General features: G+C 34.6%; 1 protein-coding gene across 5 annotated transcripts in view; it reads left to right on the top strand.

Annotated features, from left to right (window-relative positions):
* metro (membrane palmitoylated protein 7-like protein metro) overlaps positions 1-20,129 on the top strand; it is a 75,378-nt gene extending 55,249 nt beyond the window's left edge. For 4 of the 5 annotated variants that reach the window (XM_075309976.1, XM_075309978.1, XM_075309975.1 and 1 more), the window contains 6 exons: positions 16-183; positions 249-431; positions 4,502-4,640; positions 7,933-8,226; positions 8,297-8,640; positions 15,330-20,129. In XM_075309976.1, coding sequence (XP_075166091.1) covers positions 16-183; positions 249-431; positions 4,502-4,640; positions 7,933-8,226; positions 8,297-8,640; positions 15,330-15,506 — 1,305 coding nt within the window. In that variant the 3' untranslated portion in view covers positions 15,507-20,129. The remainder of the gene's footprint in view (positions 1-15; positions 184-248; positions 432-4,501; positions 4,641-7,932; positions 8,227-8,296; positions 8,641-15,329) is intronic. The other variant, XM_075309979.1, reaches the window with a different exon arrangement.
* The last annotated feature ends 622 nt before the right edge of the window (positions 20,130-20,751 follow it).

The raw sequence follows: 20,751 nt of genomic DNA on the forward strand, positions 1-20,751 counted from the left end.
CTTTTGAATTTTCAGGGAGCTACCATTAAAACTGATGAAGAATCAGGTAAAATCATTATAGCTCGTATAATGCATGGTGGAGCTGCGGATCGTTCGGGTCTAATACATGTTGGCGATGAGGTTATCGAAGTTAATGGCATTAATGTGGAGGGTAAAACACCTGGCGATGTTTTAAGTATATTGGTAAGTACATCTATTGATGATGATGAACATCAATTCTGTATTGTATTCTTTCTTTTTCTTTTTAGCAAAACTCTGAAGGTACCATTACCTTTAAATTGGTTCCCTCCGATGGACGTGGTGCTCAACGTGAATCTAAGGTTCGCGTACGAGCCCATTTCGATTATAATCCTGAAGTAGATCCTTATATACCATGTAAAGAAGCCGGTTTGGCATTTCAACGTGGCGATATTTTACATATTGTATCACAGGTTAGTAAATCTTTCGTAATCCAGTTAAGTGATATTGAATTTCAAAGGTGTAAGTTCCCTTCTCTGGTTCATTCAACATTGGAGCTTGCATAGTTTCAGGCTGTATTTGAAATATGGCTATACATCTTTTTACAACCCTGTTATTAACAGTAGTAAATGTTTACAAAATCCCTTCAAACATTTTCTATCGAAAGTGTATCGAAGTAGTCTCGCCATGGAAGATTAAACTTTCATCTTCTTATCGAATTAGAGCTTCCGTTCGAGAAGAAATGTCCCACTACGCCATAGTGTTCTCGGGAAATCGATCCAGCGACTAAAAGAAGTAAAAAAACATAGTTATTTTTTCACAAATAAAAATTATGCTTTGGATTGGTATAGTGGCAGCCCTATATTTCAAGCTCACTTAGACTATTTAGTCCATTGTGGTACCACATTGGTGAACTTCTCTCTTATCACTGAGTGCTGTTCGATTCCATGTTAAGCTCAATGACAAGGGACCTCCTTTTTATAGTCGAGTCCGAACGGCGTTCCACATTGCAGTGAAACCACTTTGAGAAGCTTTGAAACACTCAGAAATATCACCAGCATTACTGAGGTTGTTGTTGTAAAGGGTGATACGGTCAAAATTTGGTCAATATAAACTTGACGTAATTCTTTCAATTTTGCATTTAAAAAACCTGAACACCCCTCATTTTGAAGGTGTGTGTGTGTAGAATGTTGCTCCTATTTTGATTTTGGAATTCACTCTTCAGTTGTCAAAATGCCGTCCAAGCAAGAAGAGCAGCGTGCCAAAATTTTGCTCGCGCATCGCGAAAATCCGAGCTACTCGCACGCAAAGCTGGCAAAATCGCTAAAAGTTGCCAAATCAACCATTACAAATGTAATTAAAGTGTTTGGGGAACGTTTGTCGACAGCCAGGAAGTTTGGATCGGGGGGAAATCGAAAACCTGAAGCCGCTGAGACGACAAGAGAGTTGCCGGTAGTTTCAAGCGAAACCCTAACCTCTCTCTCCGAGATGCCGCAAATAAGCTGGGTGTATCGTCTACAACCGTGCATCGAGCCAAAAAACGAGCCGGACTATCGACTTACAAGAAGGTAGTGACTCCAAATCGCGATAATAAACAAAATACGACGGCCAAAGCGCGATCCCGGAGGCTGTACACGACGATGCTGACGAAGTTTGACTGCGTGGTAATGGACGACGAAACCTACGTCAAAGCCTACTACAAGCAGCTTCTGGGACAAGAGTTTTATGCGGCAAAAGGAAGGGGAAAGGTAGCAGATATTTTCAAGCACATAAAACTGTCAAAGTTCGCAAAGAAATATCTGGTTTGGCAAGCCATCTGTACCTGTGGCTTGAAAAGCAGCATTTTCATAGCTTCCGGGACTGTCAACCAAGAAATTTACGTGAAAGAGTGTTTGAATAAACGTCTGCTGCCTTTCCTGAAGAAACACGGTTGTTCCGCACTGTTTTGGCCGGATTTGGCATCTTGCCATTACGGTAAAAAGGCCATGGAGTGGTACGCCGCCAACAACGTGCAGGTGGTTCCCAAGGACAAGAACCCTCCCAACACGCCAGAGCTCCGCCCAATTGAGAAATACTGAGCTATTGTCAAGCGGAACCTAAAGACCAAAAAAAAACTGCTAAGACTGCAAACTGGCTTTCTGCGGCGAAGAAGGTGGACAAGGTGGCTGTCCAAAATCTGATGGCAGGTGTCAAGCGTGAGGCCCGGCAATTCGAATTTGGAAAAGCGAAAGCCTAACTGAATATTTTTCCTGAATTTTATACTAATTGAACTTGAAAACGAAATTTAATTTGATTTTTTAAATAAACGATTTCACCGATTTACACGCGTTTTCCCTTGACCAAATGTTGACCGTATCACCCTTTAACAGTTTTTAATGTAGTTTCATCCATTTTATTCCATGCTTGTGTACTTCAGCTGGTAGCCAGATCAGGGAACTCTGCGACAAGGATGTGGTGTGTCCAGAGTGATCTGGTAGTGAGACGGGTAGGCTTAGCTGAGCAAGCAAAAATGTGACGAGTGTCATGTGGCCCTTGATTACAGATGGGACACACGTCAGCTGCCTGATCTTAGTTGGGCCAAAACTACCCTTGTCTGCCGTGGGAGGTCTCTCTCCTCCGGTGCTATGGGCGGCGGTCGGACTTCGAGAACAGGATTAACCTTGTAGCTTCTCACCGCTTCAGCTACAGTATCCTTATGAATCCTGTTCAGACCTGTCTGGTATACTGCCTGATCTATAGGCTCTCTTTTGCAACGCTGGATCTTGGGCTCTAGAAGGTGAAGATCAACCCTTACATTCCTGGGTGGCGGTTGTCTATCCATAAGATGGTGATTGGGGTGACAACTTCGATGACAACCCAAGAGGTACTGCTTAGACAACATGTAGTTGTGTCGACGCACTGGGATGATCTTGGTCTCCGCATAAAGGTGATCCAGGATCATCTGGAACATTACTGAGGTGAGACAATCCACCGCTGAAGAATTTTTTGGTGTTTGGTCGAAACTGGGTTTGAACCCACGACCCTGTGTATGCAAGGCGGGCATGCTAACCATTGCACCACGGTGGCTTCCAAATAAAAATGATGATCAGTGGGATTATATTTTCATTTCAATAATAAGGAAGGATTCAATGTTAAAGTAAACTATTACCAGATTTTCAAAATATTCTTCATTTTTTATTCTTCAAATGTTCTTGTCATAAAATTTAATTTAGAGCACAATGTACCTTTAAATATTTAATTGTTGTTGTAACTCTGTGTTATCGTCAACTTCGTGTCCCACTGTTGCTACATCAGTTTGTATCCAGATCGAGGAGCTCTTCGGCTAAGAGTCTCTTCGGCTAAGAGTCTCTTATCCAGATCGAGGAGCTCTTCGGCTAAGAGTCTCTTTCCTCCGGTGCTATGGTCGGACTATGAAAACAGAATTAACCTTCTCTTCAGCTACGGTATCCTTATTAATCCTTTTGAACCCTGCCTTGTATGCTGCCTAATCTCCCTGGTATGCTGCCTAAATCTCTTTTGTAGCGATGGATCTCGCGTTCTAGATAATGAAGATGAATTCCTGCATTCCATGAAATATGTGGATGTTGTTATAACAATGCGTTGTGTTATCATCCATTTGGTGTATCACTGTTGGTACATCAATACAGATGGGACACACGTTAGCTACGCTGCTATCGATCACTGATACGTAGTAATTGAGGCGACTGCACATGTTCGATCTTAGTTGGGCCATAACTACCCTAGTCGGCCATGAGAGGTCTCTTTCCTCTGGTGCTATGGGCGGTGGTCGGACGTCTAGAAAAGAATTAAACTTTCAGCTTCTCATCGCTTCAGATACTGTGTCCTAATGAATTCTGTTCAGATTATGCACCAAAAGGTTATTGATCTCCACCTAGAGTTGATCCAGGGGTGTACGGCGGAGACATCGTGTCGCAGTTTTAAGGTTAGCGTTCTAGCGGACCTGTATACTATTCCGCTGCGTATCACTTGTCTGATGTGTCCATACTGGCTCTTGATGGTTTCCACTGACAGGTCATAGGTAGTCAACAAGGTTTCCTGCTGCCAGCAAGCTAAATTGTTTTTAGCTTATCACTACTTGGAGTGGCATAGACGGGCGACTTGAAAAGGCTGTCGAATGTGACCTGAGAACCTTGCGTTAGTTTGGTTGCATCGACATCGACATTCACCTGCGTACTTCTGCCGTCCACGTAGTGAATAGTGTGGCAAAGGATTTGGTGACAGATATCCTCAAAGCTTGCAGTGAAATAACTGGTAAATGTGTAAATGTGCAGATACAACGGGGTTTCAATTAATCAAAAATATTAAAAATTTCAAGAATTTTTTAAAGTTATCAAGTTGGATGATGAGAATTGCAATAGGTTTAATTACGGACTCTTAATGGATATATTGATTAGCTGAAACTTTGATAAATTTTAAATACAATTAAAGCTGTATACAAAACTTCAAATAACTCTATTAATTTATATACGTTTCAATTATTTTAAATTCGAATTTAATCCCCTCTATTTTCGTCTAAAAAAAGGATGATTCATATTGGTGGCAAGCTCGCCGTGAATCAGAACGCACCGCTCGTGCCGGTCTTATACCCAGTCGTGCCTTGCAAGAAAGACGTATTATACATGAGCGGACACAACGTGATGTAGCCGATGGTGAATCGAAGAGTAAGTAAATTATATAATAATAATTCAATGAAAAATGTATACTAAAATCACATAAGAAACTTAAAATTGATAAAGTTAAAAACATAAACAAATTTTAGATAACTAATTTTATAACAAATAACACCAAGAAAGAAATGCCATATTCTAGTTTAAAAAAAAAATTGCAAGCTAAAAAATATGAATTTTGAGATCCTATTCTATTTTATCAAGATCACAAACTAATATTCCGATTCATAACAAACGGAATGACAAAGTTAACGCAACCAAAGACAATAACAGGTTGGCTGATAAGTCCCCGGTCTAACAAAGAAAAACACATTTTCTTGCCAAAATTCGTTTTTATTATTCAACATAGTTCCCTTTAAGAGTGATACAACGATTATAACGACCTTCCAATTTTTTTATATCATTTTGGTAGTGTTCCTTCCTGTTTTGCCTCAAAATAGGCCTCAGTTTCGGCGATCACCTCTTCATTGCAGCCAAAATTTTCCCTGCGAGCATCCTTTTGAGGTCTGAGAACAAGAAAAAGTCGCTGGGGCCAGATCTGGAGTATACGGTGGGTGGGGAAGCAATTCGATGCCCAATTCATGAATTTTTGCCATCGTTCTCAATGACTTGTGGCATGGTGCGTTGTCTTGGTTGAACAACACTTTTTTCTTCTCCATATGGGACCGTTTTGCCGATATTTCAACCTTCAAACGCTCCAATAACGCCATATAATAGTCACTGTTGATGGTTTTTCCCTTCTTAATGTGTCGAACAACACTTTTTTCTTCTTCATATGGGGCCGTTTTGCCGCGATTTCGACCTTCTAACGCTCCAATAACGCCATATAATAGTCACTGTTGATGGTTTCTCCCTTCTCAAGATAATCGATAAAAATTATTCCATGCGCATCCCAAAAAACAGAGGCCATTACTTTGCTAGCGGACTTTTGAGTCTTTCCACGCTTCGGAGACGGTTCACCGGTCGCTGTCCACTCACCCGACTCTCGATTGGACTCAGGAGTGTAGTGATGGAGCCATGTCACATATCGACGGAAAAACTCGGGTGTATTACGAGTTAACAGCTGCAAACACCGCTCAGAATCATCAACACGTTGTTGTTTTTGGTCAAATGTGAGCTCGTGCGGCACCCATTTTGCACAGAGCTTCCGCATATCCAAATATTGATGATTGATATGACCAACACGTTCCTTTGATATCTTTAAGGCCTCTGCTATCTTGATCAACTTCATTTTACAGTCATTCAAAATCATTTTGTGGATTTTATTGATGTTTTCGTCGGTAACCACCTTTCGGGCGTCCACTGCGTTCACCATCCTCCGTGCTCATTTCACCACGCTTGAATTTTGCAATCAATTATTGTTGATTTCCCTGGAGCAGAGTCCGGAAACTCATTATCAAGCTAAGTTTTTGGTTCCACCGTATTTTTTCCCGTCAGAAAACAGTATTTTATCAAAACACGAAATTCCTTTTTTTTCCATTTTTTCACAATAACAAAAGTTGCTTCACAAAAGACGCTCTATTTCACAAACTAATTGACTTACAGACGTCAAATTTTGACACGAATCATTTTAAGGTTGGTACTATATAAAAATAATATGCATTTAATACTAGCGACGCCATCTATGTGTCAGACCGGTTACTTATCAGCCAACCTGTTATACTTAGGAAAATGGGAAATTGGCTGCTGAGAACATCAAACCATTGACGGCGCTAGGCCCCTACTTGTCATTTACGCGTTTGGTTCGACCCATTAAAATGCAAATAAAAATAAATTAAGAGTTGCAAATATATTGGAACAAATGGGAAAATATAATTTTTAATTTATTACTCAATATTTAACATTGTTCAATTTAAAAAAATTAAGTTTTTCATTTAAAAATATTTCCATTTCCATTTCCAAAAAATAACAAACATGTATGGACCTAGCGCCGTCAATGCAACCTTTGGTATGACGCAAACCAATTTCCCATCTTCTAAAGTATATTGCCTTTGAGTGCAACACCATCTACGGGGGTGAATTGATGACAAAAAAACCCCAAACGAATCTGTGCAAGACTTTACACGATACTTTCATTACTAGAAGCTATAGAATTACATGAATTAAGAATTCCAATAAGAACCAAATAGTAGTCATTATTTTCTAATTTGGAAATGCGACCTTTTCAATACGTCCTTTTAAAATTGTCTACTTCAAAAGTCTACTCTTGTTGTAAGCGCCATAAAATTATATCACTATTGTGAGCTTATTTTAACATATCAAAGTCAATTTCAAACATAAAAAATATCAAAAGCTTTTCAAGTTCGTTTAGTGCAACTTAAAGAGTACAGAAAATGTACATAAGATTTTTATCAAAATTTTATCATCACTGCTTTACATATCAATTCAATTCACAATAAAATATTTCAAGTGCCTAAAAGCATACTATAGTTATGTAACCCACAGTTGTAAGCACCAGAAAATGATTGTCTTCAAATTGTACCGCTATAATTAGTCTACTTTAATATATTAAAGACAATTTCGAAAATCGAAAATATCAAAACTTTTCAAATTCGGTTACTTACTCCAATTGCAAGAGTTCAAAAAATCTACAAAATTTGATCATCACTGCTAGACACCATTAATACCATTCACAATAATATATTACAAGGGCCTAAAAGTATACTTTAGTTATTGAACCACATTGTCAACACTAAACAATCAATCAATGTGGCCAATCCAGACCGTTATCTGCGAATTACGTTTTAAGTCTGTATCTTTTTGAATATTTTGACACATCCGCATTTTCAAATTGACTCGATTGTTTACTTTTGGATACTTCCCTGGGGTTTTTAAAAATGTTCAAGAATGTTTTAGCGCATTATACTTACGTTCATTCTTATCGTTTATATCGATTTACGTAGTGAAGCTAATAGCATAAAATATAAAACTAAAACATTTCAATAGCCTACTCATCGGTTCTTAATTGGCATGCAATTATTTCCCTTTCCTCTCACTTCAATATTCTTTATTTTCATAATCATTGTAACAAAAAAAAAAATCATTAATCACTTTAATCGATCTCATTAACATTATCTTCTTTCATAAATGCATGGATTCTATCCTAATATTTTCATCTATTTGAAAATCCCACATCCTTCCTCGTGAAATGCCATCAACTCTAACTCTAAAACAAATTGGCTCCAAAACTAAACCATGACTAATCCATATGCGCCAAAAAAAAAAAAAAAAAAAAAACAAAACAAAACCTCCCATCATCCATAACCCTCCTCAAACTGAAATACAGAAGGTTCATGTACCTCAATATGTACCACACCGCCTGGTTCGCCAAGGCTACGCTCTAGCAGTAGTACATCATCATGTCGGCAACCGAAAACTAAAAAAATCATGTACGATTTAACAGAGAATGATGACTTCGATCGGGAGCTAATTGCCACATATGAAGAGGTATCCAAATTATATCCCCGTCCTGGCATTTATAGACCGGTGGTCTTGATTGGTGCACCCGGTGTGGGTCGCAATGAGCTGAGGAGACGTTTAATAGCCCGCGATCCAGAAAAATATCGTAGTCCAGTGCCATGTAAGATTCATACAAATAAAATCACAAGAAATATATATTTTTTTAAATATTTTAATATTTTGTCTTTTAGATACCACACGTCCAATGCGTACCGGAGAAGTTGCTGGTCGTGAATACATCTTTGTCAGCCGTGAAAAAATGGATGCCGATATTGAAGCTGGCAAATTTATAGAGCATGGTGAATATAAGGGTCATCTCTATGGTACTTCGGCCGAAAGTGTCAAATCAATTGTCAATGCTGGCTGTGTTTGTTTACTGAGTCCCCACTATCAGGCCATAAAGGCTTTGAGAACGGTTCAATTGAAACCCTTCCTTGTACACATTAAACCACCGGAATTCGATGAATTGAAGAAAACTCGCACAGATTCAAGAGCTAAATCGACATTCGATGAATCGAATGCCAGAGGTTTTACGGTGAGTTAGTACTATTCAAAGTTAGAAATATTTAAAATGAAAGTCATACGGGGGTTGTCTTTTATATTCTGATGAACCGACAATTGGTAGGAGATATGAGATCTATTGGTCTGTACTTGGTAAATACTGACACTCCAAAACATTTCACGCAATTTGCTAACACCTTACTGGATCTCTTCGTAGTTTCTACTGAGGACAATGTTATCCAATATGATCAATTAACGGTACCTTGCTTCTCGAAGCTTGATTTGATCTTTTTGACCTATAGGATAAGTGTTCCATATGGAACTGACACTTATTCTTACAGGATTTTAGGAACATTGACTATTCAGCTCTGAGACGGAAATTTTTTCTTATAGATTGGGCATCTATATACTGTATCGATTCCCCTGATGATCAGTTGGCTTTTCTGGAGGATAATATAACATGGCTCTTTGATATAACCGTACCGATGATAACCAGGACAGTATGGAGGAAAGGTAATGGCTGGTTCACCTCCCGTGTCAGGAAGCTGATCAGACAAAGGGATTTGAGGTTCGCCCAATGGAAAATCCTCAGGTCTACTGAGGCCCACGACGAGTTTCGTGTTGCTCGAAGAGCAGTCAATAGAGAGATCTCTTGGAAGAAACGTAGGCACTTCGAGAGAAAGTTTGGGAACGCTCTAGGTTCAGTTAGGACATGGAAGGGATATTGGTATTGGCAAATGTGGTGGAACGGTTGATCCATCTACCGATCTTGATTCCCTTAATGAAACGTTTTCCACCTTCCCAAATTCTTCTGCGGTTCTATCATATTATGATACACCGAATACTCCAATGGAATCATCTTTCAATTTTGAATGTGTAAATCGTTTTGATGTCCTCGGTAGCTTCCTATCTGTGAAGTCCCATGCGGTTGGCGCGGACAATATTGATCTGAGATTTATTAAGATTATTCTGCGGGAACTGATGCCTTACTTGACATACGTATTTAATCAATTTATTACTAGAAGGTCGCTAAAAAATCGCCAGGATAATACCGATTCAAAAGAAGAACTCTGATTATAGACCAATTGCTATTCTGCCAAATGGTAATCCAAAAGCATGTCAATCGACTGTCACTAGCTCCCTACATTCATATAAATGACGAACCTATTGAGATTGTCAGAAGGTATAGGAATCTTGGTGTTATGTTTAATGATTCTTTAACGTGGTCAGACCATGGTTAGGTGGCAGCCCGATGTATTAGGCTCACTTAGACTATTCAGTCCATTGTGATACCACATTGGTGAACTTCTCTCTTATCACTGAGTGCTGTCCGATTCCATGTTAAGCTCAATGACAAGGGACCTCCTTTTTATAGCCGAGTCCGAACGGCGTTCCACATTGCAGTGAAACCACTTAGAGAAGCTTTTGAAACCCTCAGAAATGTCACCAGCATTACTGAGGTGGGATAATCCACCGCTGAAAAACTTTTTGGTGTTCGGTCGAAGCAGGAATCGAACCCACGACCTTGTGTATGCAAGGCGGACATGCTAACCATTGCACCACGGTGGTAAGACCATATAAACATGATCTGTGGTAGGACATTTGCCACTCTCAGATCTCTTTGGAAGACACTGAGATGTGTGAGACCTCGCTTTGTCGTGGTGAAGAGTGATATTCGTCGGTTGGTAGAAAAGTTGTAAGATTGCGACATTTCCAGGGCTTATCCAAATAAATCCATCATTTATCTCCTGTCTCGATGTCATAGACGTGCTTCGATACACCGCGATCGTATTTTTGGAGTATTTCTCTTGACCAATCGACACGAGCCGTTTTTGAGCGATTCACAAATTGTGTGGCGGTTCACATGTGAACTATTTTTATACCCACCACCATAGAATGGTGACGGGGTATAATAAGTTTGTCATTCCGTTTGTAACGCATCGAAATATCGATTTCCGACTATATAAAGTATATATATTCTTGATCAGGGAGAAATTCTAAGACGATATAAGCATGTCCGTCTGTCCGTCTGTCTGTCTGGCTGTCTGTTGTAATCACGCTACAGCATTCAATAATGGAGCTATCGTCCTGAAATTTGGCACAGAATCGTCTTTTGTCTGCGCGCAGGTCAAGTTCGAAGATGGGCTATATCGGGCCATGTTTTGGTATAGCCCCCATATAAACCGACCTCCCGATTTGGGGTCTTTCGCTTATAGAAACCGTAGTTTTCATCCAATTTGCGCGAAATTGAAAATCTATAGATATTTTGGGACCTTGAAGAGGTGTGCCAAAAATGGTGAGTGTCGGTCCATGTTTTGGTATAGCCCCCATATAAACCGACCTCCCGATTTGGGGTCTTTCGCTTATAGAAACCGTAGTTTTCATCCAATTTGCTCGAAATTGAAAATCTAGAGATATTTTGGGACCTTGAAGAGGTGTGCCAAAAATGGTGAGTGTCGGTCCATGTTTTGGTATAGCCCCCATATAAACCGACCTCCCGATTTTACTTCTTGGGCTTATAGAAACCGTAGTTTTTATCCAATTTGCCTGAAATTGGAAATCTAGAGGTATTTTTGGGCTATAAAGAGGTGTGCCGAAAACGGTTAGTATCGGTCGGTATTTTAGTATAGCCCCCATAAGAACGATTTCCCGATTTAACTCCTTAGGTTTCTAGAAACCGTAGTTTTTATCCGATTTGCCTGAAATTGTAAATATTCTCGTATTTAAGGCTCACAAAAACGTGTATCGGATTAAGTTTTTATCGGTCCATTTGGCAATGCCTCCATATAGACCAATTTCACTTCTTGTGAGTATAGAAGGCGCACTGATCATGAAAATTGCTTGAAACTCAATGTAAAATTTCCAGATTTTATTTTTCGGGTGAAAATCTGCAGATTTAAAATTTCAAATCAAGACGTTATTTTATAATTTTCTTGCACACTTACAAGAGATGTTAATGATTCCTCTAAAACTCAAACAAAAATGGTTCTTATAAATCCAGAATCTGATATAGTCCTCATAGGTGAAATCTTTAAATGTATCTTCGGGAAGTGTCCTCAAGTCCTCAAGCCCTCCTGAAATTTCAAAGGAAATCCTAATATTTGGTTCATGGTGGTGGGTATTTAAGATTCGGCCCGGCCGAACTTACTGCTGTATATACTTGTTTACGTTAAAATTTTCATGCAATATTGAATGTTAGGAGTCCCACTAATGACTAATATTTTCTAAGTCTCACGATAGGTCACATGATGATCTTGAAATATCAGTTGGCACACAACATTAATGGTTTCGGGGAAAACAACTGATTTTGGAAGACCTTCACGCAATTCGTCTGGAAGTCCGCGTTGCCAATTTGGTTCTATTCGCGTAGCGGGAACATAATTTCATGGCTTTTTTTTACTAATTTTTAGCCTTTTTATTTTCGGCATGTTTTTGAAATATGGATAGAATTTGCTGTCAGGATAATATTTCCACATATTTCAAGGCTCAATCCCACCATGATTTTAGAAACAAAAAATAGTCGACCAATCGACACAAGCCTTTTTTTTTTTTTTTTGAACGATTCGCAAAATGTGTGGGGGTTTCCCATGCGACAGATTTTTTGACGTTAAAATTATCATGCAATATTGAATGTATGCTAGTTCCACTAATACCTAAGGTTGTCACAATCTCACGATAGGTTACATGATGATCTTGGAATATCAGTTGGCACACAGCATTAATGGTTTTGGAAAAAACAACTGATTTTGAAAGACCTTCACGCAATTCGTCTGGGAGTCCGCGTTGCCAATTTGGCTTTTTTCCGCTAAATCTGGTTCTTGTTTTAAGTCTATCATTTTATGGCTTTTTTGACGGTTTTTAGACTTTTTTTATTTTCGACATGTTTGGACAAAAGTGAATTTTTATCTAACCCTTGCTGCCAGAATAAGATTTTCCACATATTTCAAAGCTCAATTCAAAAATATTAGAAATCATTCCCACTGTGATTTTTGGAACAAAATATAGTTAACCTTTTTTCTGGCTGTTTTTTAGTGAAACAATTCTGGCAATGCTGCTTGGACTGAACTACGGCCTCGGTTGAATTCACCATACCATCGGTAAACACTGGTCCTTGTCGAAGCTTCATTGCCGACCAAGTGAATTAAGTTCATCGATGCACTGTTGTTGAGTTAATTCACGTCGACAGTTGTAAAAAATAATCGCACGAAAATGTTCACGATTTAATACCAATTTTTTAGGCGTAACACAAAATAGTGCTCGTATGTCGAAATGTTCTGAGTACGTATAACTTCAAAAATGTTAAGCTTACCGAAAACGATAGATTTTTTACAGTTTGGTATAATAATTGATGTTTTGGAAGATTTTGCAAAATATTCCTCTCCAACTAAGAGGTACTTCAGGTACATCAATTCAGTATAAAAAAATATTTTATCAAAATTTTCTAAAACCATGCGTAACGGGTTTAAGCTGAAATTAAAGCAATAAGAAATGGAAAATTGGACAAAAATTTCTTTAGAAATAAAATGTTGATTATTGTTTTGATTTCAGCTTAAATCCATGTGTTGACTAAACTACAAGAGTAGCTTAAACCAACAGAAGAAAAAAATGTTTGTCAAATTTGTTTGGGATTTTTATACCCTAAACCACATAGTGGTCAGGGTATAATAAGTTTGATCGGCCAAAAAATGTGCCTACCAGAAATATTGATTTTAGACCCCATAAAATATATACCGATCGACTCAGAATCACCTCCTGAGTCGATCTAGCGCTTGGTGTCCGTCCGTCCGTCTGTCCATGTATTTGTTGTTCACAGGATTCCGGTCGCAAATATTAACCGATTTGGATGAAATTTGGTACAGGGTGTTTTTTGGGCACAAGGACGAACGCTATTGAATTTGGAAGAAATCGGATCAAATTTAGATATAGCTCCCATATATATGTATCGCCCGATTTCGACATATGGAGTCACGTTGCGCTTTTTTACTCACCGATCGTCATCAAATTTTGCACATAGTAAACTTTTTCATCACCCTTTAAGTCTGCAAAATTCTATCGAAATCGGTTCAGATTTAGATATAGCTCCCATATATATGTATCGCCCGATTTTCCCAAATTTGGCCATAAAAACCTTATTTATTAAGCGATCTTACTCAAACTTGGCTTACCCTAATCTTTTATGGTACTGACAATATGTGCCAAAAATAATCGAAATCGGTTCAGATTTATATATCGCTCCCATATATATGTATCGCCCGATTTTGGCAAATTTGGCCGTAAAACCCTTATTTATCAACCGATAGTGCTCAAAAATGTCTAAATATAATCTTCTACACCTCTTACTGTATATGCGCAATTTCATCGAAATCGTTTCAGATTTAGATATAGCTCCCATATATATGTATCGCCCGATTTGCTCAAATTTGGCCGTAAAACCCTTATTTATCGACCGATCGTACTCAAAGTTGGCTAAATGTAATCTTCTATAGCTCTAACTGTATGTGCGCAATTTCATCGAAATCGGTTCAGATTTAGATATAGCTCTCATATATATGTATCGCCCGATTTTTACCAAATTTGGCCGTAAAACCCTTATTTATCAACCGATCGTAACCAAGGTTAGCTAAATGTAATCTTCTATAGCACTAACTGTATGTGCAAAATTTCATTCAAATCGGTTCAAATTTAGATATAGCTCCCATATATATGTATCGCCCGATTTTGAAAAATTTGCCCCTAATAACCTTATTTTTGACCATAGGGGGCCTCATTTACTAACTGATCGTACTCTAATTTTACACAAAGTGACCTTCTGTGGTATCAATCATACCTGCAAAATATTATACAAATTGGTTCAGATTAAGATATAGCTCCCATATATATGCATCGCTCGATTTTGTCATATTTGGCCATAATACTCTTATTTATTAACCTATGTTATTCAAATTTCAAATTTTGATGTACTAGCTGATCGTATTTAGACTTACATGTAGCTCTTACATAAATCTATTGCCCTATTTGCAGAAATTTGGATTTATTACCCACAACTAATTGACCGATTTCCTCTTTTTTTTGGTGCAAAATAAACTATAGCTCATAATATTAGACATTTCTGCTCAGATTGTGACAAGACACCCATAAACATGTACCCCCCTTTATGTTCAACAAAAACCTATACCAATGATACCCCACAAATGCTTATGTTTACTAATTCAGTAGGGGTGGTTTAGGGTATGATATAGTCGGCCCCGCCCGACTTTCTACTTTACTCACTTGTTTTTTTAATTTGGTAGATTTGTGGTAAAAAGTTCTTCAATTTGTGGCACTAGTAACAATCCCAAAATATAAAAGGTAACCCTCGTATGGATTTAAATCTAGAGAGAGTTCTCTAAGTCAAACCTATCCAATTAAATTCTTTTTTACTTGTTTACATGCTACCATTTTTTTAGTTCTAATTAAAACTAATTCAAGTTAGTTTTGTTTTATTATTTTCTGGGTAGAAAATAATATTTTTGCGACAACAATGTTCCATGTTTCCCATAACATGATGCTCTCGAAACATATTTGGGGGAGATTTTGATATTGCTTCCATGAATGTACTATTAAAACTAAGTTAGCCCATCTCTGCATGGGAAAGCTTTCATACACAAAAGCTTTTCAAAGCTATATCCTATATTAAGGTGACCATCTCTTTTTTATGCATATGAATTATATTTCTCATTACAGGATGAAGAATTCAATGACATGATTAAATCTGCAGTACGCATTGATTTCCTCTACGGCCATTTCTTTGATGATGAAATCATCAATGCCGATTTGGTGACGGCTTTTGAAAAACTTGTAAATATTGTCCAAAGAGTAGAAAATGAGCCGCTATGGGCCCCATCGTCATGGGTTCAATAAGACCTGTAGAAATATTGGATGGAATTTGTAAATGAAAGAGAAATGAGAAAGCAGCTAAAATTGATTTCACCAGGTGAAGAGAGAGAGAGAGTTATCTAAGAGGTAATGCAAAAATGTAAAGAGAATATGAAGAAAAGACAGAACACTGCTATAAACTGAAAACACAAATGCCAAATACAAGAAAAATAAAGAGAAAGCCATGGAAATTATGAAATAACTAAGAAAATTAATTGGAAGAAAAATCCAGAAAAGCGAAACGCTTAACTAAAAATATAAAATAAACAAAAACAAACATAGAAACCAAGAACACCAAAAACAAATTAATTCATGTTTTTAGCCATGCTAAATCAAAACAAAACAAAAACAACAATAATTTCTTTTTTAATTTTAAGTAAAAAAAAACAAAAGTTTTTCAGCTGACATTGTATAAAAGCCACACGCCGCCAAACTATAAAAAAACTATAACTACAACAAAAACAAATCGTTATTAACAAATTGTTATTGAACACATAAAAGAAAAAATACCTTTAGCTTTTTTTAATAAACAATTTTTAAAAGATTCAAAAAAACATAGTTTCATTTCCACATTTACAATTATACTTTTTAAATTCCAAAAAAAAAAAAACTAAAAACCCATAGTTCATTTTGCCATTACAATTTTTGCAAAAAAAAACAATAATTAAAAAAATTCAATATACACAAAAAAAAAAGTTTGCTGATTCAATGACAAAATTAATTGATCCAATTAATTTTTTAACTGAAATGTCTTCAACCACAGAAATGATAGTATCAATTTAAAAATTAATTGAAGGTCAATTAAAAAATTAATTGATACTATTAATTTTTGTAATTTATTTTTGTTTCGATTAAAAAATTTGTTGAATCAATTAAATTCTTAATTGTATATTTTTTAAAAAAATCAATTAAGTTAATTAATTGGAAAAATTTTCCTGAAATTTTTTTTCTGTGTATGTTACCGAAACCCGTAGCTTGTTCTGAATGTACCTTTAACAAAAGCAAATTATTGGAAATAATTGTTACAATAAACTAAAAGAAACCGTCATATAGAAGAAATAAAAAAAATATATAATGAAAATTATGTTTCCTTAACTTTTAAATTTCGAAAAACACATAAATGTAAGTTAAAGTTGTAGCCCTCAAGATACTACAAAAAATAAGGACGAGAAGTTAGAGGTGTTTTCTAAATTTATTTGCGGAGCCATTAGCTGAATTAAAATAATTAGAATTTTGCCCAATAAACACTAATATTCAAAAAAAAATTAAAATTACTTGTTCTACCAATAAATACAAAGATTTAAAAAAATGTTTGAATTCAACTTTCTTTCAAACCTATGCCTTCGAAAATTTTTTGGATTCAAAGTTTTCGCAAGCGTTTTGATTTTTTTTGTTTTATGTCGCTCAAATATTGGTCCAAACTTTCGGTGGTTATTTAATATATAGTTTAAATTCTCACACAAATATTAAAAAAAATATATTAAAATAACTTTTTCATTGATAAATCCTACCTCGCAAGCGTTTTGATTTTTTTTGTTTTATGTCGCTCAAATATTGGTCCAAACTTTCGGTGGTTATTTAATATATAGTTTAAATTCTCACACAAATATTAAAAAAAAATATATTAAAATAACTTTTTCTTTGATAAATCCTACCAAAAAAAAAACAAACATTTAAAAATTGTTTGAATTCAACTTTCTTTAAAATCTTTGTCTTTGAAAATTGTTTGGATTCAAAGCTTTTGCAAGCCTTTTGGTTTTTTGATTTCGCTTAAGTAAAAACTTCCGGTGGTTATTTAAAATATAGTTTAAATTCTCAATCATATGTCTGTAGCCCCCAGTACACTGAGAAAAAATATTAATGACTAATAATAAAGACTATGGAAACTACATTGTAGAACACAATTTTCTTATAAAGAGTAAAGTTCAAGGTGAAGCAAGGAAGAATATATTTTATTTAAAAATATTTCAACCAAAACAAAGTTTATTATCCTCGCTTTAAGGATTCTCCTATCAAACCCTACACTCAAAAAAGTGAACCATATATTTCACCAAAAAAAGAATTTCTATATAGTTCATGGATTTATTATGTTTTGAGAAAATTTTCTTGACGTTAATAATTTTTTTTTGTGTACGTTAGTTAAATGAAATAAAAAAAGAGGGAAATTTATATACAAATGAAGCACAAAGATTTACTAAATTCGTATCTCCTACAAAATAGTTCAGAATTTCATAAAATTTGCAAATTTAACTAATATCGAATTATTAGCAATTTTTAACTCCAATTATTTACTTCAAATTTCGAAATAACAAGGGGGAAAAATATTTATGTCTAAAAAATTTTATTGGATTTGTCCAAAAAATACACCCAGAAAAAAGGGGCTCTAATGCCAACTGAACCTTATTTTAGTTCATGAAGATTAGTTGATTTTAGTTAGATTTTGCACAATATGAGCAAATGTTCCTTATTCGAATAATTTTTTGCTAACTTTAATTATGTGAACTAAAAATAAGAAAAGAAGTTGTATACAAATATAGTGCACAATTTTACTAAAAAATAAATTAGTTCATATTTTCTTAAAATGGCAGAAGTTTGCTTAAATTGAGTTCATAAGTCTCTCAAATTAGTAAATTTTACTAAAATTGTACTTGTCTTGAACTTCGTACAGCGCTAAAGATATTTTAACAATTTTTAAATCCAATTTTTTCCTTCAACATATGAAATTTTCTTACATACCAGAATGTTGCAGTTAGAAAACTATGTTAGTTAAAATTTTCTAAAATAAACCTACATTTTCTTCCATGGTGGGTTCACTTTTTTTTGGGTGTATTTACTAATTTTTGTGAAATCTGCGTTTGTAATACAGTTTAGTTGAAATTTTCTAAAATTAATCAAAATTTTCCTTCCTGGTGGGTTCATTGTTTTTTGAGTGTATAATATTTCTTTTTTTTTTTCATTCAAATCGAAGTAAGCCAACTGTCTTTAATGTTAAGAAAAATAAATTGTGTCCCTAAAATTATACATATTTTTTCCGACTTAAGGCCGGTACTACACAGAAAAATATTTCACGATTTTTTTTCCAAGTCCTAATTGAATTATAAAAAAATGCAATTAAAAATTTAATCGCTTCAAAAAATTTTTTAATTGAAACAAAAATCAATTACAAAAATTAGTAGTATCAATTAATGTTTTAATTGGATCAATTAATTTTTAATTGACTTTTAATTCATATTTTTTCACGATTTTTGTTTCCAAGTCTTAATTGAATTATAAAAAAATTGCAATTAAAAATTTAATCGATTCAAAAAATTTTTTAATTGATACGAAAATCAATTACAAAAGTTATTAGTATCAATTAATGTTTTAATTGGATCAATTAATTTTTTAATTGACTTTTAATTGATTTTTTCACGATTTTTTTATCCAAGTCTTAATTGAGTTATAAAAAAAAATGCAATTAAAAATTTTATTGATTCAAACAATTTTTTAATTGAAACAAAAATCAATTACGAAAATTAGTAGTATCAATTAATATTTTAATTGGATCAATTAATTTTTTAATTGACTTTTAATTGATTTTTTCACGATTTTTTTATCCAAGTCTTAATTGAGTTATAAAAAAAAATGCAATTAAAAATTTTATTGATTGAAACAATTTTTTAATTGAAACAAAAATCAATTACGAAAATTAGTAGTATCAATTAATGTTTTAATTGGATCAATTAATTTTATAATTGACTTATAATTAATTTAATTGATATAATCATTTCTGTCATTGAAGACATTTCAATTAAAAAATGAATTGGATCAATTAATTTTGTGATTGAACACAAAAAAAAAAATTTTTTTTTTGTATAATGGGTTTTTGAGTTGAAAACCATTTCATTTTCGCGGTTACTACATGGTGAAGAGTATGATCTGCATCAATTGAAAAAACAAATAACTGCATTACAATAAAATATTTTATCAGTGTAACCGCAAAAATTTCAATACGAAAACCGAACATTGGATCCAACTTTATGAATTAAATCATTCAAAACTAATTTTGCGCCTTGGTTAAATTATATGTATTTCCGCTAAAGTAACATTAGAAAATGCCCTTAACTTAATATCCTCGAAAAAGGTAATGTCAGTAATTTATAAAGAAAAACTAAAACAAAACAAAAAAAAAACTTAATTAACTGTAATAAATTGTTATATATAAAACTCAAACAAAAAGATAAACTCTATTTTAATACTCTATTAAATAAAATCAACTGTCCATTATTAAATGAAACAACAAATTGTCTATACAAAAACAAAAAACACACACACAAAGCATTATACCATATACATATATGTATGTTATGTATAGTCAATCTATTTATGTAAATGTATTTAAAGTAAAAATCTGTAAAACAATTTAAAAGAATTTAAAGAATTTATTAAAATGTTTAATGTTGAAATCAAACAAAAAAATTGAAAAAAAAAACAAACAAACTTGCCAATAAAAACCCAACAAAACTTGTGTGTAATTGTTATTATTATTATCGAAATAAAAATGACCATGATAATGATTAAAAAATATATATACTTTTAAAGAATAAAAGAAAACGAAATTCTCTAAAATTTGTTTGCTTGTATGAAGGGAGAGTATGTTGTAAACGGGCCTCATTTGCAGTCGATAGTCTTTGGAGGCTTTCTTTACCTTTGATACAGTTGTTGTGATTGATTAATTAACACTGATGTTAATTAACATATAATGTTAATCAAACGGTTGTTGCTGTTCTTAAAATTTTTATAAGTATCCACTAAAGGCGTCACTGTTCTCTACTAGAGTTGCCACTATTCACTACTAGTAAGCTTCGAGACTCCTTTTTTTTAAATATGGAAAATGTATCTTATCACGAAAATAAGCTTTTTTTGAGAAAATTTAGCCTAAATATTAATTGTTGATGTCGAGAGGTAAGGTATTGTAGATCGTATGATAAATGGAATATAACAATAATTCGTATTTAACATACGCCACATAGGCACACATTATTGCATTACACAGAAAGAAGATTTTTCTGAGAAACAATATTTTAGGCAAACGAATTTTTCTTTTGATGCTAAAAAAAAGTATTTTAAAGCAAATACAAAATATTACGAACAATCGTGACGTTGCTTACCATAAATTCGGGTTTTTTGTGCTCTTAAGAGAAATAAAAAGGAGAATTTCATTTGTCCAAAACTTCGTTTCTGTGGAAAG

Source organism: Haematobia irritans, chromosome 5 (assembly GCF_050003625.1).
Source record: "Haematobia irritans isolate KBUSLIRL chromosome 5, ASM5000362v1, whole genome shotgun sequence".
NCBI lineage: Eukaryota > Metazoa > Arthropoda > Insecta > Diptera > Muscidae > Haematobia > Haematobia irritans.